This window comes from Mesoplodon mirus (genome assembly GCF_964341445.2).
Source record: "Mesoplodon mirus genome assembly, chromosome: 7".
NCBI lineage: Eukaryota > Metazoa > Chordata > Mammalia > Artiodactyla > Ziphiidae > Mesoplodon > Mesoplodon mirus.
This window is the reverse complement of record NC_138983.1, coordinates 9,486,904-9,509,833: the sequence shown is the minus strand read 5'-3', so window position 1 is coordinate 9,509,833 and position 22,930 is coordinate 9,486,904. Positions and strand designations below refer to the sequence as shown.

At 50.4% G+C, this 22,930-nt stretch overlaps 1 protein-coding gene across 8 annotated transcripts in view; it reads right to left on the bottom strand.

Moving 5' to 3' along the window:
• The window catches only part of AHNAK (AHNAK nucleoprotein), a 103,874-nt gene that overhangs the window by 71,119 nt on the left and 9,825 nt on the right, over window positions 1–22,930 (bottom strand). For 6 of the 8 annotated variants that reach the window (XM_082629045.1, XM_082629048.1, XM_082629047.1 and 3 more), the window contains exons 2-4: window positions 22,811–22,919; window positions 22,385–22,541; window positions 21,785–21,972 (exon numbers count right to left, since the gene is read on the bottom strand). In XM_082629045.1, coding sequence (XP_082485171.1) covers window positions 21,785–21,972; window positions 22,385–22,541 — 345 coding nt within the window. In that variant the 5' untranslated portion in view covers window positions 22,811–22,919. Of the gene's footprint in view, window positions 1–3,084; window positions 20,838–21,784; window positions 21,973–22,384; window positions 22,542–22,810; window positions 22,920–22,930 lie in introns of those variants that run through there. The other 2 variants (XM_082629043.1, XM_082629044.1) reach the window with 1 other exon arrangement.

Genomic DNA, 22,930 nt, shown 5'->3' with positions numbered 1-22,930 from the left:
GCTTGGTCCTGGCCCACTGCTGCATAAACAGCTGCCGTTAAATTCTCTGTGGCTGAGTTGTCTTCACGAACATTTCCTGTAGGGACCCTGACACGTACAGAAATGAGTTTGAGTTGGTGAAAAACATACAGTGCCTTTTGTGAGCATGGGGTGCATTTCAACATAATTGAATCTGGGACTTCCCTGGCAGTCCAGTGGTTAAGACTCTGCACTTCCAATGCAGGGGGCTCAGGTTCGATCCCTGGTTGGGGAACTAAGATCTCACATGCCATGGGGTGTGGCCAAAAAAAGTAAAAAAAAAAAAAAAAGAATTGAATTTGCCAAATGTCCCCTTAGCCACGCCCACAGTCAGTCACACTGCTTAAAGCAAGGTGCACTGTCAGGCTGCAGGCCCTGCTGTGGCTCCGCGTGCTGGAACTCGAAGGAAGGACCCAGAGGAGCCCAGCCCAGCCCCCTCCAGGTCTCCTGAGACCACTCCCGCCCTCAAATGCAGGAACTGGGACCTCAGAGTATTAAGGCCTCCTGAATCTGGGCCCTGTAGGACTTTGGGGAATAACTTGGACCATCCCCATCAGGAAGGCGGTGAGAAGGCATCAGGAAGAACGGAGGAAGGGGGGAACTGAGAGTGGGTGGGTGGAACAAGCGAAGGAAAGCTCGCCGGGATGGGCCCTGCCTGTGCGTCTCCACCCCCGGCACCTCCTCCACATGTCCCCTTCCAGTGGTAACAGTCACTGCAGCAGGGAGGGCTCCTGTCCTGTGGTCACTGCCTCCAGCCTGGGCCTGATGTGGGAGGAGGGCAGCTGAGAAGTTTCTCACATTTGAATGGCCCGTTGCCATGTTCCTGATCCATCTGACCCACTACCCCTGACTGTCCCAGCCAATGAGATCTCACCCTGAGAGTCCAGGGAACATCACCATCATCCTCATCATCCCTGGTAGAAGCGTCACTTACACGTGTGTATTTCCAGTGTTCCAGTGTCCCACATCCATCACATCATTTGATCTGTGGAGGTCAGCAGAGGAGGATTCTGAGACCAGGGGGGCAGGGACAGCATCTAACCACGTGATGCTCTAAAAATACTTGTTGAATGAATGGCCGCTGAGGGCCACACTAGTGTACATCACCCCTTCCTCAAGCTAAAAAAAAACTTTTTTAATTGCCATATAATTGGACAACCTGGGTAGTTCTGCCTGGGAGATCTTTCCAGCGTCCCAGTGGGCATCCCCCTGGCTGTGTACACAAGTGCACTGCACTGTCACCCACTTATCCCCCCTCCAGACGCCAGGACCACACATCTCAGGCAGCATGCCCACCCTGTCCCACTCCACACTCATCAGCTTCAGAACTGAGAAGTGGGATTTGAGCCGTGGTTGAAAGAAGCACACTTGTGGGGTGCCCAGACCTGGTTAGGACGGAAGGCAGCTGCGTATAGGCACGTGTGCCAGTGGGCGTGTGCACACTCTAGCTTTTCAGTGTGTGTGCAGGGGCTCACACCCACCTCTCTAGGACTCCATGCCCACCCTCATGCTCTCAATAAACAAGCATATGGCTGTGACATGAATGCTATACCCTTAAATGCGATGCCCTTGCACAGCAGACAACCCAAACACCTGAACAGACAGACTCTGGTCCTGTGGATGCTACCCCTATTTTCTGGGTGAGGAAACTCTTGCCCAATTCACAAATCAGCTTTTAAAAAGCCATGGGGGCTGGGGGAGGGATAAATTAGGAGTATGGGATTAACAGATACACACTACTACATATAAAATAGATAACCAAGGACCTACTGTATAGCACAGGGAGCTATATTCAGTATTTTGTAATAACCTATAAGGGAAAAGAATCTGGAAAAGAATATATATATATTTTTTTTATATAAAACCGAATCACTTTGCTGTACTGAAGCTAATACAACATTGTAAATCAACTATACTTCAATAAATAAAATTTTTAAAAATTATTTTAAAAAGCCACAGGAGATCAAGCACCTCCCTTGTTACCTATCTCTTTCCAAAACCAAGAGCCACCCGTGAGCTCCAAAACCCCCCAGGGACACAGGCTCTGCTGGCTGACGCGGGAGTGGATGAAGCTGGCAAAGGCCCGTCTGAAATCCAAGCAAGGGCAGGTGGATTTCACGCTGGGCAAGAGATCCCACTGCTCTGCACTGAGACCCACAAATAAGCTAGCTCTGGAGAGGGCAGGAGGGCGTTGGAGCTGGTATCTCCGCTCCAGGGCTGATGGGAGAGGTACAGAGCTGCTTCCACTGGCAGAAAGGAAGCAGCTCTGGGGAATGGCAAGGGGAATGAGCTTGGTTCGATCATTTTGGCCTAAGAAGGCACTGCCCTTTGCCCAGCAATGACCAACATCAGAAGCCAGTTTCTAGAAGCCCCCCCCCCCCACTCTGTATTGTCTACAGAGCTGTAAATCAAAAGAGGACTTTTGGACTTCCCTGGCGGTCCGGTGGTTAAGACTCCGTGCTCCCAATGCAGGGGGCGTGGGTTCGATCCCTGGTCGGGGAACTAAGATCCTGCATGCCTCAAGGGAAGGCCAAAAAAAGGGGTGGGGGAGGGGACTTCTGTCAGAAGAGATTTTTCGTGAAGTTTAGCGCTCACATGGACTAGAAAGAAGCATAAAGACACGTGATTCGAGATCAGCACCCTTATTTCAAAGAAGAGGAAACTGAGGCCCAGAAGGGCAGGTAACGAGGCCAGCCAGCAAACCTACAGCCAAGTTTGGAATAGCTGGCAGGCCTGTGACCCACGGCCAGATCCCTTTCTGCCATTCCACAGGCCTTTTCTTCCATTCATGTCTGAACCATTTCTGAATCGTATATTCCTATCTGGGATGCCAAATTGGTGGGCAGGTCCTGGGGCTCGGGCTGCCAGTGTGCCCAGCCTCTCTTGATTTCTTAGCAATGGTGCAACCAGCCTCACCATGAGAATTGAGAAGCAAAGAATCCCTCCCATCACCCACTAATGCAACTAGCAATGCCACTGAGTGGACCCAGTCTGACCTGTCAGGGCTGGGTGTGCAGCCTCCCTAGGCCTCATCCTCCCATTACAGAATATAAAAGGCACAGGACATCCGGGTTAATAAACAGCTTTATTTGCCCTTGACAGCATCAATTTTCTTACATTCTCAATTAATTTGCCGTTAAAGTGCTGGAAATTGTCTTAATCACAATAACATTTGTTAAAAGAAATCAGAATTAATATCAGGAACGTGGCGATCACAAAGAAAACATTTCTCTTACAACACACAGAATGGAAGGCCCTCGTGTTGAGTTGGTGGGTTGACTAATTTGCAAACAGATTCTAAATTCCCTCTCACCGTGAGCACCGAACGGGCTGGGACCGCCACCCCGAGGGAAGAAAAAGCAACGCTAAGGAGTTCTAGAAACACCCACATGCTCTGCCTGGCGGCTCCTCTCAGCCATCTTTGGGTGTTTCCTGTTTGAGTAGATCCGACGGTAGGAGAAATGAAGGTCTGGGCCCCCTCTACTGCCTTCTCCACCCCCCACCCTTACTAACATAAGCCCCAAAAGTCATTACAATGAAAAAGTGGGTTTCCATGACCCCAACACTAACAATGTTCAGTAAAAATGAGGATAATAAACACAAAAGCTTGCTTAGTAAACAGGAGCTCTCAGCGTTCAATGCAAAAAAAAAAACACTGAAATCTTAAGGCAAATACTGTTGACTTTGCACACGGGCTGGACGAAGAACTTAGAACTCTTTACCTATCTGTAAAGCTCCAGGAGGAGCCTAAAGGCGCTTGGCTTTTCAGCGCTTGCCCCTGCCAGAGGCCAGATGTTTGCGTTGCTGCTGAGGCTGTCGGCGGCGTGTTTCTCTTTGGAGTTTATATACAAACACACCCCAGGCTGATGTATTTTTATACATATATGTACACACACACACACAGAGGCCTGCTACTCTTTCTTTGTGGAAACTGCCAGCTCCACCTCGGGAAGCTGGATGCCAACCTTAGTCCCACTGTCACTGCTAGAAGAAGATGACAGTCGGGACTTCTTAGAGGCCGAGGACACTCCACTCCCCTGTAACTTGCCTGCCTCATCATCACTCCCAGTGACCTCATAATGACCTTTGCTCTTTGACCCCAATCCACCAAAGGTACCAAATTTCAGCTTCCCATGTTTCCCTTTGACTTTCCCGCCTTCCAGCGACACTTCCCCACCTTCGAACTCCAAAGTTCCCGGAGGGGTAGAAGATGCAGAATGCTCCCTTTCTTCACTGAAGGAATTTGAGCGGTGCTGTGGCTTCTTGCTTTTGAATAAGGAGAATTTGCCTTTGGGCGAAGCTGTTTCGACTTCTGCCTCTCCTTCCAGAGAGCCTAGGCTGGCCTTGGAGCTCTTCAGGTCACCTTTGGACCCTGAAATGGATGCTTCCGGTGAGCCGGTGACACCAGCTTTCCCTTTAGGTTTGGAAAAGCTGAACTTGGGCATTTTGATTTTGGACTTTTTAAGTTTTACATCAGACTCTTCCCACTCGCCCTCTCCGGCACCAGACTGGACACTGGCCTCCGCTTTAGGGAAGTTAATATCCACCCCTACTTCTCTGCCAACCAGCTCATGGCCAGAGGTGAACTTGGGGATCTTCATCTTGGGGAATGTTACTTTTCCAGATCCGTTTTCCAAGTGACCTTGAGGCCCAGACACGCTCAGCCCAGGACCCTGAAGTCCAACCTGGCCTCCTTTGACACCTCCTTCTATCTTTGGTCCTGAGAAATGAAGTCCTCCGGCAAACTTAGGTGCATCCAAGTTGAGAGCAGAGGAGACCTGGGGTCCTTTCCACTCCCCCCCGGAACCTTTGACGCTCACATGCCCCTCACCCAGGCTGGTATCTGGGGCACTGACACCCCCTGAAACATCCATGCCTCCTTTGATTTTCGGGCCCTTCAAGCTAACACCAAAATCTGACTCAGGAGATGCCACGTTAAATGAAGGCCCTTTCATGCCAATGTCAGGAAAGGCCCCGTGGAAACCTATTCCTGAACCTTTCAGATCACCTTTGATTTCAGGACCAGAAATATGCCCGGTTGGGAGTTTCACATTCACACCTGGCAGCTCCGCCTCACATCTGGATGACTTAATTCCAGGCATTTGGAGGTTTCCTTCTAGGCCTTGAACACTGATGCCCGGAAGACCTCCTCCAACCGTGGGGCCTTTCATCTCACCACTGGCCCCAAGGCTGCCTTTTACTTTTGGTCCTTCCAAGTTCAAGTCCACATCTGGTGCTGAGATTTGAGGGCCAGAGATCTGAGGCCCTTTCAGGTTCAGGCCTCTGGGGTTCAAATCTATGCCGGGCCCCTTTAGTTCTCCAGCAGCTTGTGGCCCCTTGACGCTGATGTCCAAGTCGGACCCTGGAGCAGAGATGCCAAACTGGGGCAGCTTCATCTTAGGAAGTTTGATACCACCTTCAGGTGCCTCCAAGCTTAGATCAGGAGCACCTACTGATACTTCAGGACACTTGATGTCACCAGAGACAGCCAGGTCTCCCTGCAGGCTTGGTCCCTTCAGGGTCACATCTGGCGCACCGACATCAAGCACTGCTGTGGAATCAATTCCAGGCACTTTCACACCATCACCTTCCACCTTCACCTTTCCACCGACACCTCTGAGGTCAAGCCCGGGAGCATGCACCTTCATGCTGGGAACAGATACATCCAGGCCTCCCTTCAAACTTGGTCCTTTCAAGTTCAGGTCAATGTCAGGTCCAGAGACTTTTGGCGCAGAGAGGTTCCCTGAAGGCAAGTCTACTTTTGGCCCTTTCAGAGACACATCGGGCCCTTCAAGCTTAACATCTGGTGCGCTCAAGCCTCCTTCTAGAGAGGGCAGCTGGACCTCAGCTCCCCCACCCTCCATCTTCACACCAGGGATGCCGATCTTGGGCATCGAAAACTTGGGGAACTTAATTTTCGATTCTGGACCTTGCAGATCTACATCTGGTCCTTCCAGTCCCACACTGGGGATGTCACCCTTTATCTTTGGTCCTTTCAAGTTAACATTCACATCAGGGATGGGGACTTGAGGGGCAGAAATGCTGAATGATGGTGCTTTGACTTTAGCATCTGGGCCTTCAATGTTGATGTCAGATGCATCCAAGTTTGCCTGCACCCTGGGGCCTTTCCAGTCGCCCTCTATTTTTGGCCCTGAGACATCCACACCTGGCACCTTGAACTTGGGAGCCTTCAGCTTGAGGTCAGGACCTTCCACATGAATCCCTGGTGAGGAACTATCCAGATCAGGTGCCTGGATTTCACCCCCCATTTTGGGGCCAGGGAGGGAAGCTTCAGCTTTAAATTTAGGTGACTTAATGTCAAATTCTACATCTGGAAAGTACATTTTTCCAAACATAGGCTTCTTGGTCTTGGGAGATTTCATGTCGACTTTAAGTGAGGCATCGGGCCCTGCCACGTTGACGTCTACCTCAGGAGACTTGAGACTGGCATCGATCTCACCCCCAGGAGCATTCAAATCAAATCCTTGTTTTTTGGCCTTAATTTTAGGCCCACTCATGTGAATTTTAGGCATTTTAAACTTACTTTTCTTGCCCTTGCCACCAACACTCATTTCAGGAGCCTCAACATTCAGCTCTGCCTCAGGAACTGTCACATCAAGCGAAGGGGATTTTAAGTCAGCTTTGGGGCTTTTTGCCCCGAACCCAAACTTGGGTTTCTTAAATTTCGGAATTTTCACATCTGGCCCCTCAGTGTTAATATCTGGGCTCTCCACGTGTACATCTAAGCTTGGAGCTTCTAAATCAACTTTGGGTCCCTTGAGGTCCAGTTCACCGCCTTCTAATTTGGGACCAGAAACTCCAATTTTGGGTGCCTTGAGATGCAAATCAGTATCAGGTGCGGTTACTTTAGGGGCAGATATATCCAGTGAGGGCATCTTCAAACATGGGCCACTGAGTTTGGCATCAGGGCCTTCCAAATCCAGACCTGGACCTTTAAGGTCTACTTCTGGGCCTTTGAAAGTCCCTTCAATCTTAGGGACAGACACATCGAAATCTCCTTTGCCTGTGGATCCTTTCAAATCCAGGTCAACATCAGGCATGGAGATCTTAGGAGCTTTGATGTTCATCTCTGGCATCTTGAACTTGGGGCCCTTCAGTTTTGCATCTGGACCTTCAATATTCACGTCTGGAACGTCCACCTTGGGTCCTGAGACGTCAATGTCAGCCTTAGGCAGGTTCACATCCACTTCTGGGCCCTCTCCTTTGAAGCCAGGCATGCTGAACTTGGGCATTTTCACCTTAGGCATCTTCAGGTGCCAGTCTGCGCCATGAACGTCCACATCTGGAACATCAATGTCCACTTTGGGGCCCTTGACATCGACTTCAGGGCCCTTGAAGTCACCTTCCATCTTAGGCAGAGAAACATCCACATCTCCCTTTACTTTGGGTCCTTTCAGGTTTAAGTCAATGCCAGGCATGGAGATCTTAGGAGCTTTGACATTCATCTCTGGCATCTTGAACTTGGGGCCCTTCAGTTTCGCATCGGGACCTTCAATATCCATGTCTGGAACAGCAATGTCCACCTTGGGTCCTGAGACGTCAATGTCAGCCTTGGGCAGGTTCACATCCACTTCAGAGCCCTCTCCTTTGAAGCCAGGCACACCGATCCTGGGCGCCTTGAGATGCAGGTCAGGCATTTTAAACTTGGGGCCCTTCAGTTTCCCTTCTGGACCATTAATGTCAAAATCAGGAGTGTCTATATCCAGCTTAGGGCCTTTAACATCTATTTTGGGGCCTTTCAGATCTCCTTCCAGTTTAGGGATGGAAGCATCAAAATCTCCTTTTATCTTAGGTCCTTTCAAGTTCAAATCAATATCACTCATGGAGATTTGTGGGGTTTTAAAATGGACATCAGGCATCTTAAATTTGGGTCCTTTGAGTTTCCCTTCAGGACCTTCAATGTCCACCTCTGGCCCTTTCAGATCGCCTTCTACCTTAGGCAGTGAAAAGTCCACATCCCCCTTTACCTTTGGCCCTTTCAGACTTAAGTCAAAGTCAGGCATGGAGATCTTGGGGGCTTTAATGTTCATCTCTGGCATCTTAAATTTAGGCCCCTTCAGTTTTCCATCTGGACCTTCAATATTGATATCAGGAGTGTCAATGTCCAGTTTGGGGCTCTTGATGTCCACCTCAGGGGCCTTGAGATCACCCTCAACTTTGGGCAGAGAGATATCAACATCACCCTTCATTTTGGGGCCCTTCAGGTTAAAGTCAAGGTCAGGCATGGAGATTTTAGGGGCTTTTATGTTCATCTCCGGCATCTTGAATTTAGGGCCCTTCAGTTTTGCCTCTGGACCGTCAATATTTACATCTGGAACATCAACATCCACCTTGGGTCCTGAGACGTCAATGTCAGCCTTAGGCAGGTTCACATCCACTTCTGGGCCCTCTCCTTTGAAGCCAGGCATGCTGAACTTGGGCATTTTCACCTTAGGCATCTTCAGATGCCAGTCTGGGCCATGAACGTCCACATTTGGGACATCAATGTCCACTTTGGGGCCCTTGACGTCAACTTCGGGGCCCTTGAGGTCACCTTCCAGGCCCTTGAGGTCACCTTCCACCTTAGGCAGAGAAACATCCACATCTCCCTTTACTTTGGGTCCTTTCAGGTTTAAGTCAGTGCCAGGCATGGAGATCTTAGGAGCTTTGATGTTCATCTCCGGCATCTTGAACTTGGGGCCCTTCAGTTTCGCATCTGGACCTTCAATATTCACGTCTGGAACATCAATGTCAACCTTGGGTCCTGAGACATCAATGTCAGCTTTAGACAGGTTCACATCCACTTCTGGGCCCTCTCCTTTGAAGCCAGGCATGCTGATCTTGGGCATTTTCACCTTAGGCATCTTCAGGTGCCAGTCTGGGCCATGCACGTCCACATCTGGAACATCAATGTCCACTTTGGGACCTTTGACGTCAACTTCAGGGCCCTTGAGGTCACCTTCAACTTTGGGCAGAGTAACATCCACATCACCCTTTACCTTGGGGCCCTTCAGATTCAGGTCAACTTCAGGCATGGAGATCTTGGGTGCCTTGAGGTGCAGGTCAGGCATTTTAAACTTGGGGCCCTTCAGTTTCCCTTCTGGACCATGAACATCAATGTCAGGAGTGTCTATGTCCACCTTGGGTCCTGAGACATCAATGTCAGCCTTGGGCAGGTTCACATCCACTTCAGGGCCTTCTCCCTTGAAGCTGGGCATGCTGATCTTGGGCATTTTTATCTTGGGCATCTTCAGGTGCCAGTCTGGGCCTTGAACATCCACATCAGGGACATCAACGTCCACTTTGGGACCTCTGATGTCAACTTCAGGGGCCTTTAGGTCACCCTCCACCTTAGGCACAGAAACATCCACATCTCCTTTCACCTTAGGACTTTTCAGGTGCAAATCAAAGTCAGGCATGGAGATCTTGGGGGCTTTGATGTTCATCTCAGGCATCTTGAACTTGGGGCCCTTCAGTTTCACATCTGGACCTTCAATATCCACATCTGGAATATCAACGTCCACCTGGGGTCCTGAGACATCAATGTCGGCCTTGGGAAGGTTCACATCCACTTCTGGGCCCTCTCCTTTGAAGCCAGGCATGCTGATCTTGGGCATTTTTATCTTGGGCATCTTCGGGTGCCAGTCTGGGCCATGCACATCCACATCTGGGACATCAATATCCACTTTGGGGCCTTTGAAGTCAATGCCAGGGGCGTTTAGGTCACCTTCCACCTTAGGCACAGAAACATCCACATCTCCTCTCACTTTAGGACCTTTCAGGTGCAAATCAAAGTCAGGCATGGAGATCTTGGGGGCTTTGATGTTCATCTCTGGCATCTTGAACTTAGGACCTTTCAACTTTCCCTCAGGTCCTTCAATGTTAACATCAGGGCCTTCAATGTCCATCTTGGGTCCTGACACATCAATGTTGGTCTTGGGGAGGTTCACATCCACTTCTGGGCCCTCTCCTTTGAAGCCAGGCATGCTGATCTTGGGCATTTTTATCTTGGGCATCTTCAGGTGCCAGTCTGGGCCTTGAGTATCCACATCTGGAGCATCAGTGTCCACTTTGGGACCTTTGATGTCAATCTCAGGGCCTTTCAGATCTCCTTCAGTCTTGGGAAGGGAAACATCTATATCACCCTTCACCTTGGGCCCCTTCAGGTTTAAATCAATGTTAGGCATGGAGATCTTGGGCGCCTTCAGGTGCATCTCTGGCATCTTGAATTTGGGCCCCTTCAATTTCCCCTCTGGGCCTTCAATGTTAATATCAGGAGTTTCAATGTCCACTTTGGGGCCCTTGATGTCCACCTCAGGGGCCTTGAGGTCACCTTCCACTTTTGGCAAAGTCACATCCACATCACCCTTTAGTTTGGGGCCCTTCAGGTTAAAGTCAAGGTCAGGCATGGACATTTTGGGAGCTTTGATGTTCATCTCTGGCATCTTGAATTTGGGGCTCTTCAGTTTCGCATCTGGACCTTCAATATTCACATCTGGGGCATCAATGTCCACTTTGGGGCCAGAAATACCAATGTCAGCTTTGGGCAGGTTCACATCCACTTCAGGGCCCTCTCCTTTGAAGCCAGGCATGCTGAACTTGGGCATTTTCACCTTGGGCATCTTCAGGTGCCAGTCAGGGCCTTGAACATCCACATCTGGGACATCAACGTCCACTTTGGGCCCTTTGGTGTCCACACCTGGCACGTTCATTTCACCTTCTATCTTGGGCACAGACACATTCACATCCCCTTTGACTTTGGGGCCTTTCAAGTGTAAGTCCATATCAGGCATGGAGACCTTGGGAGCTTTGATATTCATATCAGGCATCTTGAATTTGGGACCTTTTAAGCCTCCCTCTAGACCTTCCACATTGATTTCTGGGCCCTCAATGTCCATTCTGGGACCCTCTATGTTGATATCTCCTTTTGGCAGATCCACAGCCATATCTGGCCCTTCTGCTTTTAAGCCGGGCACACTGAACTTGGGCATTTTCATCTTGGGCATTTTCAAATTCCAGTCTGGACCATGAACATCCACATCAGGTGCATCAAGATGAACTTCTGGTGCCTTAATGTCCACTTTGGGTCCTTTAAAATCACCTTCTAAATTAGGACCTGCAACATCTAAGTCTCCTTTGACTTTAGGACCTTTCAGATTTAACTCCACATCAGGCATAGACACTTTAGGAGATGAAATACTCAGGAAAGGCATTTTGAACTTGGGTCCTTTCACTTTTCCTTGGACCTCAATATCGGGAGCATTAATGTCAACTTTTGGACCTGTTACATCAATATCTGGCTTTTTGACTTTGACATCTACCTCAGGTGTCTGAACTTTGGAGCCTGAAAAATTAAATTTGGGAAGCTTAAAGCGAGATTTCTTTGACTTGCCTTCAATATTGAGCTTAGGACCAGAAATGTCCACTTCTGGGCCCTTTACATCTAACTTGGAAGCTTTAATGTCACCTTCCAATTTGGGTCCAGAAACATCAACATCTCCCTTAAGTTTTGAGCCTTTCAAATTCAGGTCAATTTCTGGCATGGAGATCTTGGGCATGTTTACATGCATATCAGGCATCTTCAGCTTTGGACCTTTTAATTTGCCTTCTGGGCCATGAATATCAATATCTGGCGCATCTACCTCTATCTTCGGTCCTTTGATGCCAAGAGAAGGCCCTTTCAAATCACCTTCTACATTTGGAAGTGAAATATCCACCTCTCCTTTCATTTTAGGGTCTTTAAGATTAAGGTCCAAATCTGGCATTGATATCTTAGGAGCTTTGACATTCATCTCTGTCATCTTGAACTTGGGACCCTTCAGTTTCGCATCTGGACCTTCAATATTCACATCTGGAACATCAATGTCCACCTTGGGTCCTGAGACATCTATGTCAGCCTTGGGCAGGTTCACATCCACTTCTGGGCCCTCTCCTCTGAAGCCAGGCATGCTGATCTTGGGCATTTTTATCTTAGGCATCTTCAGGTGCCAGTCTGGACCATGAACGTCCACATCTGGAGCATCAATGTCCACTTTGGGGCCCTTCATATCAACTTCAGGAACTTTAAGCTCACCTTCCACTTTCGGTAAAGACACATCCACATCACCCTTCAGTTTGGGGCCCTTCAGATTAAGATCAATGTCAGGCATGGAGATCTTGGGGGCTTTGATATTCATCTCTGGCATCTTGAACTTAGGACCTTTCAACTTTCCCTCTGGTCCTTCAATATTAACATCAGGGCCTTCAATGTCCACCTTGGGTCCTGACACATCAATGTCAGCTTTGGGCAGGTTCACATCCACTTCGGGGCCTTCTCCCTTGAAGCTGGGCATGCTGATCTTGGGCATTTTCATCTTGGGCATCTTCAGGTGCCAGTCTGGGCCTTGAACATCCACATCAGGGACATCAACGTCCACTTTGGGGCCTTTGATGTCAACTTCAGGGGCCTTTAGGTCACCTTCCACCTTAGGCACAGAAACATCCACATCTCCTTTCACCTTAGGACTTTTCAGGTGCAAATCAAAGTCAGGCATGGAGATCTTGGGGGCTTTGATGTTCATCTCTGGCATCTTGAACTTAGGACCTTTCAACTTTCCCTCTGGTCCTTCAATGTTAACATCAGGGCCTTCAATGTCCACTTTGGGTCCTGACACATCAATGTCAGCCTTGGGCAGGTTCACATCCACTTCTGGGCCCTCTCCTTTGAAGCCAGGCATGCTGAACTTGGGCATTTTCATCTTTGGCATCTTTAGGTGCCAGTCTGGGCCTTGAACATCCACATCAGGGACATCAACGTCCACTTTGGAGCCTTTGAGGTCAACTTCAGGTCCTTTAAAATCTCCCTCTACCTTGGGGCATGTGATATCCACATCTCCTTTCATCTTTGGACCTATTAGATTAAGATCAATATCTGGCATGTGTATCTTTGGAGTCTTAAAATGCATTTCAGGCATTTTAAACTTCGGACTTTTCCACTTTTCTTCTGGTCCTTCAATGTTAACATCAGGGCCTTCAATGTCCACTTTGGGTCCTGACACATCAATGTTGGCCTTGGGAAAGTTCACATCCACTTCTGGGCCTTCTCCTTTGAAGCCAGGCATGCTGATCTTGGGCATTTTTATCTTGGGCATCTTCAGGTGCCAGTCTGGGCCGTGAACGTCCACATCTGAAACATCAATGTCCACTTTGGGGCCTTTGATGTCAACTTCAGGGGCCTTTAGGTCACCTTCCATCTTAGGCACAGAAACATCCACATCTCCTTTCACCTTAGGACCTTTCAGGTGCAAATCAAAGTCAGGCATGGAGATCTTGGGGGCTTTGATGTTCATCTCTGGCATCTTGAACTTAGGACCTTTCAACTTTCCCGCTGGTCCTTCAATATTAACATCAGGGCCTTCAATGTCCACCTTGGGTCCTGAGACATCAATGTCAGCTTTAGGCAGGTTCACATCCACTTCTGGGCCTTCACCTTTGAAGCCAGGCATGCTGAACTTCGGCATTTTCACCTTGGGCATCTTCAGATGCCAGTCGGGGCCTTGAGCATCCACATCTGGGACATCAACATCCACTCTGGGGCCTTTGATGTCCACATCAGGCACGTTCATTTCACCTTCTATCTTGGGCACAGACACATCCACATCCCCTTTGATTTTGGGGCCTTTCAAGTGTAAGTCTATATCAGGCATGGAGATCTTGGGGGCCTTGAAGTGCATCTCAGGCATCTTAAACTTGGGACCCTTAAGCTTTCCTTCTGGCCCCTCAAGGCTCACATCTGGGGCTTCAATGTCCACATTGGGTCCTGAGACATCAATGTCAGCCTTGGGCAGGTTCACATCTACATCAGGGCCCTCTCCTCTGAAGCCAGGAATGCTGAACTTGGGCATTTTCATCTTGGGCATCTTCAGCTGCCAGTCGGGGCCTTGAACATCCACATCTGGAACATCAACATCCACTTTGGGGCCTTTGATGTCCACATCGGGCACTTTCATTTCACCTTCTATCTTGGGCGCAGACACATCCACATCCCCTTTGACTTTAGGGCCTTTCAAGTTTAAGTCCACATCAGGCATGGAGATCTTGGGGGCCTTGAAGTGCATCTCAGGCATCTTAAATTTGGGACCCTTAAGCTTTCCTTCTGGCCCCTCCAGGCTCACGTCTGGGGTTTCAATGTCCACCTTGGGCCCTGAGACATCAATGTCAGCCTTGGGCAGGTTCACATCCACATCTGGGCCTTGGCCTTTGAAGCCAGGCATGCTGAATTTAGGCATTTTCATCTTGGGCATCTTCAGGTGCCAGTCTGGGCCCTGGACGTCCACATCTGGGACATCAACGTCCACTTCGGCGCCTTTGATGTCCACATCTGGCACTTTCATTTCACCTTCTATCTTGGGCACAGACACATCCACATCCCCTTTGACTTTGGGGCCTTTCAAGTGTAAGTCCACATCTGGCATGGAGATCTTGGGGGCCTTGAAGTGCATCTCAGGCATCTTAAACTTAGGTCCTTTCAACTTTGCATCAGGATATTCCAGATCAACGTCAGGCACCTCCACATCCACACTAGGACCTTTGATATCAACTTGCGGACCTTTGAGATCACCTTCTAGTTCTGGCACAGAAGCATCCATCTCTCCTTTCAGTTTGGGTCCCTTCAAATTCAAGTCCACATCTGGCATGGATATCTTGGGAGCTTTGATATTCAACTTAGGCATCTTAAATTTAGAACCTTTTAATTTTCCTTCTGGTCCCTCAATATCCAAATCAGGAGTATCAATGTCCACTTTGGGGCCAGAAACATTAATGTCAGCCTTTGGTAGGTTCACGTCTACATCAGGGCCCTCTCCTTTGAAACCAGCCATGCTGAACTTGGGCATTTTCATCTTGGGCATCTTCAGGTGCCAGTCGGGGCCTTGAACATCCACATCTGGGACATCAACGTCCACTTTGGGGCCTTTGATGTCCACATCGGGCACTTTCATTTCACCTTCTATCTTGGGCACAGACACATCCACATCCCCTTTGACTTTGGGGCCTTTCAAGTTTAAGTCCACATCAGGCATGGAGATCTTGGGGGCTTTGAAGTGCATCTCAGGCATCTTAAACTTGGGACCCTTAAGCTTTCCTTCTGGACATTCAACATCTATATCACCAACATCCACATCCATTTTAGGGGTTTTTATGTCAATTCCAGGACCTTTCAAGTCTCCTTCCACATTGGGAAGAGAAACATCTACATCAGTTTTCAGTTTAGGGGCTTTCAGATTAAGTCCAACATCAGGCATAGAGATTTTGTGTGTTTGTATATGCATGCTTGGCATCTTGAACTTGGGACCCTTTAGTTTCCCCTCTGGACCTTCAATATTCACATCTGGAACATCAGTGTCCACCTTGGGTCCTGACACATCAATGTCAGCCTTGGGTAGGTTCACATCCACTTCTGGGCCCTCTCCTTTGAAGCCAGGCATGCTGATCTTGGGCATTTTTATCTTGGGCATCTTCAGGTGCCAGTCTGGACCATGAACTCCCACATCTGGTGCATTAATGTCTACTTTTGGACCGTCAATGTCAGGAGCTTTAATCTCTCCTTCTACTTTTGGAACCGTAACATCATAATCTCCTTTCATTTTATGGCCTTTCAAATGCAGACTAACATCAGGCATGGATATCTTCTGAGGCTTTATATTCATTTCTGGCAACTTAAATTTAGGACCTTTTAGTTTTGCATCTGGACCATCAATATTCACATTTGGAACTTCAACATCCACCTTGGGTCCTGAGACATCAATGTCAGCTTTAGGCAGGTTCACATCCACTTCAGGGCTCTCTCCTTTAAAGCCGGGCATGCTGATCTTGGGCATTTTTATCTTGGGCATCTTCAGGTGCCAGTCTGGGCCATGAACATCCACATCGGGGACATCAATGTCCACTTTGGGACCTTTGATGTCAACCTCTGGTCCTTTCAGACCCCCTTCAACTTTGGGCAGAGAAACATCCACGTCACCTTTCACCTTGGGGCTCTTGAGGTTTAAATCAATGTCAGGCATGGAGATCTTCGGAGGCTTGAAGTGCATCTCAGGCATCTTAAACTTAGGACCCTTGAGCTTCCCTTCTGGACCTTCAAGGCTCATATCTGGGGCTTCAATCTCAACTTTGGGTACAGAGATGTCAATGTCAGCTTTAGGCAGGTTCACATCCACTTCAGGGGCCTCTCCTTTGAAGCCAGCCATGCTGAATTTGGGCATTTTCATCTTGGGCATCTTCAGCTGCCAGTCGGGGCCTTGAGCATCCACATCTGGGACATCAACATCCACTCTGGGGCCTTTGATGTCCACATCGGGCACTTTCATTTCACCTTCTATCTTGGGCACAGACACATCCACATCCCCTTTGATTTTGGGGCCTTTCAAGTGTAAGTCTATATCAGGCATGGAGATCTTGGGGGCCTTGAAGTGCATCTCAGGCATCTTAAACTTGGGACCCTTAAGCTTTCCTTCTGGCCCCTCAAGGCTCACATCTGGGGCTTCAATGTCCACCTTGGGTCCTGAGACATCAATGTCAGCCTTGGGCAGGTTCACATCTACATCAGGGCCCTCTCCTCTGAAGCCAGGAATGCTGAACTTGGGCATTTTCATCTTGGGCATCTTCAGCTGCCAGTCGGGGCCTTGAACATCCACATCTGGAACATCAACATCCACTTTGGGGCCTTTGATGTCCACATCGGGCACTTTCATTTCACCTTCTATCTTGGGCACAGACACACCCACATCCCCTTTGACTCTGGGGCCTTTCAAGTGTAAGTCCACATCAGGCATGGAGACTTTGGGGGCCTTGAAGTGCATCTCAGGCATCTTAAACTTGGGACCCTTAAGCTTTCCTTCTGGTCCCTCAAGGTTCACATCTGGGGCTTCAATGTCCACCTTGGGTCCTGAGACATCAATGTCAGCCTTGGGTAGGTTGACATCCACTTCTGGGCCCTCTCCTCTGAAGCCAGGCATGCTGAACTTGGGCATTTTCATCTTGGGCATCTTCAGGTGCCAGTCGGGGCCTTGAACATCCACATCTGGGACATCAACATCCACTTTGGGGCCTTTGATGTCCACATCTGGTACTTTCATTTCACCTTCTATCTTGGGCACAGAAACATCCACATCACCTTTGACTTTAGGGCCTTTCAAGTGTAAATCTATATCAGGCATGGAGATCTTGGGGGCCTTGAAGTGCATCTCAGGCATCTTAAACTTTGGACCCTTGAGCTTCCCTTCCGGCCCCTCAAGGCTCACATCTGGGGCTTCAATGTCCATCTTGGGTCCTGAGACATCAATATCCGCCTTGGGTGGATTCACGTCCACTTCAGGGCCCTCTCCTTTGAAGCCGGGCACGCTGAACTTGGGCATTTTCATCTTGGGCATCTTCAGCTGCCAGTCGGGGCCTTGAGCGTCCACATCTGGGACATCAACATCCACTTTGGGGCCTTTGATGTCCACATAGGGCACTTTCATTTCACCTTCTATCTTGGGCACAGACACATCCACATCCCCTTTGACTTTGGGGCCTTTCAAGTGTAAGTCCACATCAGGCATGGAGATCTTGGGGGCCCTGAAGTGCATCTCAGGCATTTTAAACTTGGGACCCTTAAGCTTTCCTTCTGGCCCCTCCAGGCTCACATCTGGGGCTTCAATGTCCACCTTGGGTCCGGAGACATCAATGTCAGCTTTGGGCTGTTTCATGTCCACATCTGGGCCCTCGCCTTTGAAGCTTGGCATGCTGAATTTAGGCATTTTCATCTTGGGCATTTTCAGACTCCAGTCTGCATCCTGAACTTCCACATCTGGTGCTTTAACATCTACTTTGGGGCCTTTGATGTCCACATGTGGAGCTTTCATCTCACCTTCTATTTTTGGTGCAGACACATCTAGATTCCCTTTCATTTTGGGTCCTTTAAAATCCATGTCAACATCTGGCAGGGTCATCTTGGGAGCTTTGAAGTGCATCTCAGGCATCTTAAATTTGGGGCCTTTCAACTTCCCTTCTGGTCCTTCAAGGCTCAGATCTGGAGCACTAATATCTACCTTGCATGCAGAAATGTCGACATCAGCCTTGGGCAGGTTCACATCCAATTCTGGGCCCTCTCCTTTAAGGCTGGGCTTGGTGAATCTGGGCATTTTCATCTTTGGCATCTTTAGGTTCCAATCAGGACTGTGAACTCCAACATCTGGGGCACTGATGTCTACCTTTGGCCCCTTCAGGTCCCCTTCCAGCTTTGGCACTGTAACATCATATTCCCCCTTTACCTTGGGACCTTTCATATGCAAATCTACATCAGGCATGGAGATCTTGGGGGCCTTGATATTCACCTCAGGCATCTTAAACTTGGGACCCTTCAGCTTTCCTTCAGGTCCTTCAATATTCACATCTGGAAGTTCAACATCCACCTTGGGTCCAGCGATGTCAATGTCAGTCTTGGGCAGGTTCACATCCACTTCTGGGACCTCTGCTTTGAGGCCGGGCATGCTGAACTTGGGCATTTTCATTTTGGGCATCTTCAGGTGCCAGTCTGGGCCATGAACGTCCACATCTGGAGCATCAATGTCCAGTTTGGCACTTTTAAGTTCAACATCAGGAACTTTAATCTCACCTTCAACCTTCGGCACTGTGACATCATATTCTCCTTTTACACTAGGGCCTTTCAAATGTAAGTCCACATCTGGTATGGAGATCTTTGGGGCTTTGATATTCATCTCAGGCATCTTAAACTTGGGTCCTTTCAATTTCCCCTCTGGTCCCTCAATACTCACATCTGGAGCACAGACATCTACCTTGGGCCCAGAAATGTCCACATCAGGCTCAGGCAGGTTTACATTCACTTCGGGGCCCTCTGCTTTGAACCCTGGCACAGTGAATTTGGGCATTTTCATCTTGGGCATCTTCAGGTGCCAGTCTGGGCCATGAACGTCCACATCAGGGGCATCAATGTCCACTTTGGGGCCTTTCAGCTCTCCTTCAAGTTTTGTTGCTGTTACATCATACTCTCCTTTTACCTTTGGGCCTTTCACATGCAAATCCACATCAGGCATGGTGATCTTTGGTGTCTTGACACTCACTTCAGGCAGCTGAACATCAGGGCCTTTAAGGTTGCCCACCGGGCCCCCTATGTTCACATTTGGGGCTTCCACACTGATCTTGGGCCCTGAAATACTGACATCACCTCTGGGGAGATTCACATCTACATCTGGCCCTTCCCCTTTAACTCCTGGAGTGCTGAACTTGGGCATTTTCATCTTGGGCATTTTCAGGTTCCAGTCCAGACCATGAATGTCCACATCTGGGGCACTGACATCCACTTTGGGGCCTCTGACATCAACTTCAGGGACACTGACTTTCTCCTCTACTTTTGGAAGCATGACATCCACACCCCCTTTCACCTTTGGTGCAGCCACATTTAAGTCTACATCTGCCATAGAGATCTTACAGGTTCCTTCTTCCCCAGAAGGACCCCTAAACTTGGGGCCAGTCATGGTCCCCTCTAGGCTGGGTGTCTCTATGTCCACTTTGGCACCTTTAACTGCCACTTGAGGGCCTTTAACATCACCTTGAACCCCAGGAGCAGAAACCTTAATGTCTCCTTTCAGTTTAGGGGACCTGAGGCTCAGATCCACATCCTGCATGGAGATTTTAGGTGTCTGAACAATCATTTCAGGAGTCTTGATTTTAGGACCTTTCATCTTCCCTTCCAGCCCCCCAGAAGCAACCTCAGGCAGGCCAACATCCCCAGAGACCCCAGGAAGTGTCACATCAATGCCAGCTCCCTCTCCCTTAGAACCTGATACAGAGAATTTGGGGGCCTTCACCTTGGGCATATTCAGTTTGCCCCCTGGCCCATGAATATCAATGTTAGGAGTTTGAACTTCCACCCTGGAGCCAGCGATGCTGCCCTCGATTTTGGGCACAGAGATGTCCACCCTTGAACTCCCCTGTGGCTTGGTACCTTTCAGGCCCAGGTCACCCTCAAGGGATGGCCCAGTGATTTGGGGGCCCTTCAGCTTCCCCTCAAACCCCTTAATACTGGCAGAGGGACCACTGACTTCTAGCTGAGGGGTCTGGATGTTCCCGCCAATGGTCAAGCCTGGCTTGCCACCCTTGTGCCCCACAGAGAATTCAGGGGCAGAAACGCTCAACCCTGCCTCTGGGGCCTGACCCTCAAGCCCTGTTGAGACACCAAATTTTGGCAGCTTCATGGAGGGAAATTTAATTTTCCCATTATTGCCACTCTCAAGAGCTGGGCCCTGCCACTCTGCTGCCCCACCCCCAAGAGAAGACAAAACATCCACCCCTGGGACTTGGACCCCTCCTTTGCTACCTAAGTCCAAGCCCTTTGCACTGACACTAACACCCGGGCTTCCCACCTTTATCCCAGGCACGGTGACCTGGACCTTCGAGTGGTCAGCACCTTGGAGCTCTGGTCCTGAAGTGGAAATGGACCCTGTTTGGATGTCCACAGTGGAGCCTGTGGTGGGGGACAGTGCCCCCGAGCCCGAGGGCAGTCTGATCACTGTCTTCCCAGGCTGGGTCTCCACATCCACAGTGGAGATTTCAGTCAGTTCGTGCCGTGGAATCTTGATCTTGAACTCAGGGCTGCTGATGTCAATGTCCTTGGCTCCTTCGCGGCTTGTCACATCCACAGTGTAGGCTGTGACCCTCCTAGTCACCGTGATGGTGCGGCTCTGGGTCTCCCCAGGCTCCCCTTCCACTCCATCCTCTGGCTTCAGCCGAGGCTTGATCTTCGTGGTGTAGATGCGCTGGTACTCCTCGTCATCCCCGCTCTGCAGAAACACACGCCCCCCACAGGTTGCAGCAGAGTCTGCGTGAGTGACAGCCGCCTGGCCGCAGCCCAGCCCACAGCATGGTTGCCTGTTTCCCAAAGAAGCCGGGACCATAAGGGAGGTCCACGGAGCCTCCTGGGACACAGCACAGGGGACTGAAGAGAGGGGCTGGCAGCCACACCACAGGACGAAAACAGAAATTACTTGGGGAATCTCTGGTAAGCAAAAGCCATGGGGAGTGGGGACAGGTAGACTCCTGGACAGTGGAGTCTGGGAGAAGGATTTACAATCAGTTCTAGATTCAAATCGGCCCAGCAGGTCTCATGGACACCTCCTGGTGACTAGCTCTGTGTTGACTGGACCTTCAGCTCTCACCTCTCACCTCTCACCTCTCAACTGCCTAGCTTGTTTGTTTAATCTGGAGGAGAATCCTCCCAGGGACCCTTCGGAAAGCATTTGTTGAGCCTGGTTGTGCCGGGGTTAACACTTCCACTTTGAGGACTCATTATGTGTTAAATAAACAAGCCATCAGAAGCAGCAGAGAACTGTCCCTCAGGCACTCTGCTGCCCAGCCTCTGACTCACAGATGAGTCCAGGCCTCTGGAAGTAGAAAAATGATGTCTGTGAGGCAGAACTGGGCACCTGTGAGATCATTTCAAAGATGCTTGCAAAGCAGCCAACTTCCTCCTGGCACCAAGGACCAGACCAATGAGTGGGTTCCCCCGGCGGGGACCCTTGGAAGAGACTGATGGAAGACTTTTAGCGGCAGCCACACGTGAAAAGGAGAAACAGGCTGGCTCTACAGAGAGCAGAGGGTGAGAGCAGGAGAGAAGCCAGGAAGGACAAGCGAGCAAGGTCCAGTGGGCGGACAGAGGCTCAGGAAGGGGGACCGGCCCGTCGGCGTGGTCGGGGGAGCTAAGGGCACGGCCGGCCAGCCAGGCACTCACCAGAACCACTTCAGAGCTGTGGGAGCTGAAGACTTCGTGGGTCCAGGTCTGGCCAGGCTCAGGGGAATGGTCCCCCTTGCGATGCAGCTTCAGGCCCACGGTGTGGTGCCCCATGGTGTTCAGCAGCTGGGTCACCTCTCCTGACTGCAGGTTGTCAAAGTAGATGGTGGCACCCACAATCTGGTCCCCTGAGCAGGGAGGAGCAGGAAGCGGGTAAGACCACCCAGGGTCTCGGGGAAACAACACATAACCACTCTATGCCGGGCCCTCGGACTGACGTGCAGGTGTGGTAACACCCATTGTACAGATGAGGAAACTGAGGCAGAGAGGCCAATTAATTCGCCCAAAGTGGCAGAGCTCATGGGTGGTGGCGTCGGAACAGAGGACAGCGTGTCCACCAGCCCTCAGGACCACCTGCCACGAGGACTGTGAGGGAACGAGGGACAGAGAGCAGGCAGGGGAGGGCAGGGCTTACGTACCGGCCATCCTGATGCCACTGGGACCCAGCCCTCTGCAACCACCCACCCGCTTGTGCTGCCCCTGCCTTTCCCTCCCGCACCCTCCCCCTCCCCGCCCCAGCAGCACCCCGAGGTGACTCACCCTCCTTGACCACCCCAGTGCGGGCCGCAGGGGAGTTCTGCATCACCTCCTGCACAAAGACGCCGTCGTCCCTCTGGGTGATGGTCAGCCCGTGGGAGCCGCTGCCCTGCCAGTTGGGCAGCAGCAGCTCCCGGGTCGTCTCTTCCTCCTTCTCCATCTGGATGAGGTAAGGAAACGGGGCAGTGGGGGCATGAGGGGATGGGGAAGCCAGGGATCCCCCTGGGTGTGGGGCACTGTCTCCGAGGTGCCTGCTTCCACTGTGGGCGGGCTCCCAAGGTGGACAGTGGACACAGCCGCAGCGGAGGCAACCAGCCCCTCGTCCTGTACCCCACCCCGGCCCTGCCTCCCGATAGCACGTGCCTCCTGGGTCTCTACCCTCCCCATCCTCTCACCTCCACCGCCCTCGTCACCCTCCCTCCTACTGACCTTCGCAGGACTTGGCTCAGGAGCGGATGCCTTGCCAGGAGCCCGCCCCTCCTTCCTCTCCTCTCCTCTCCTCGGAGTGTCTCTCTCTTGGGAATCTCGGTCACACAGCCTAGGGAGAAG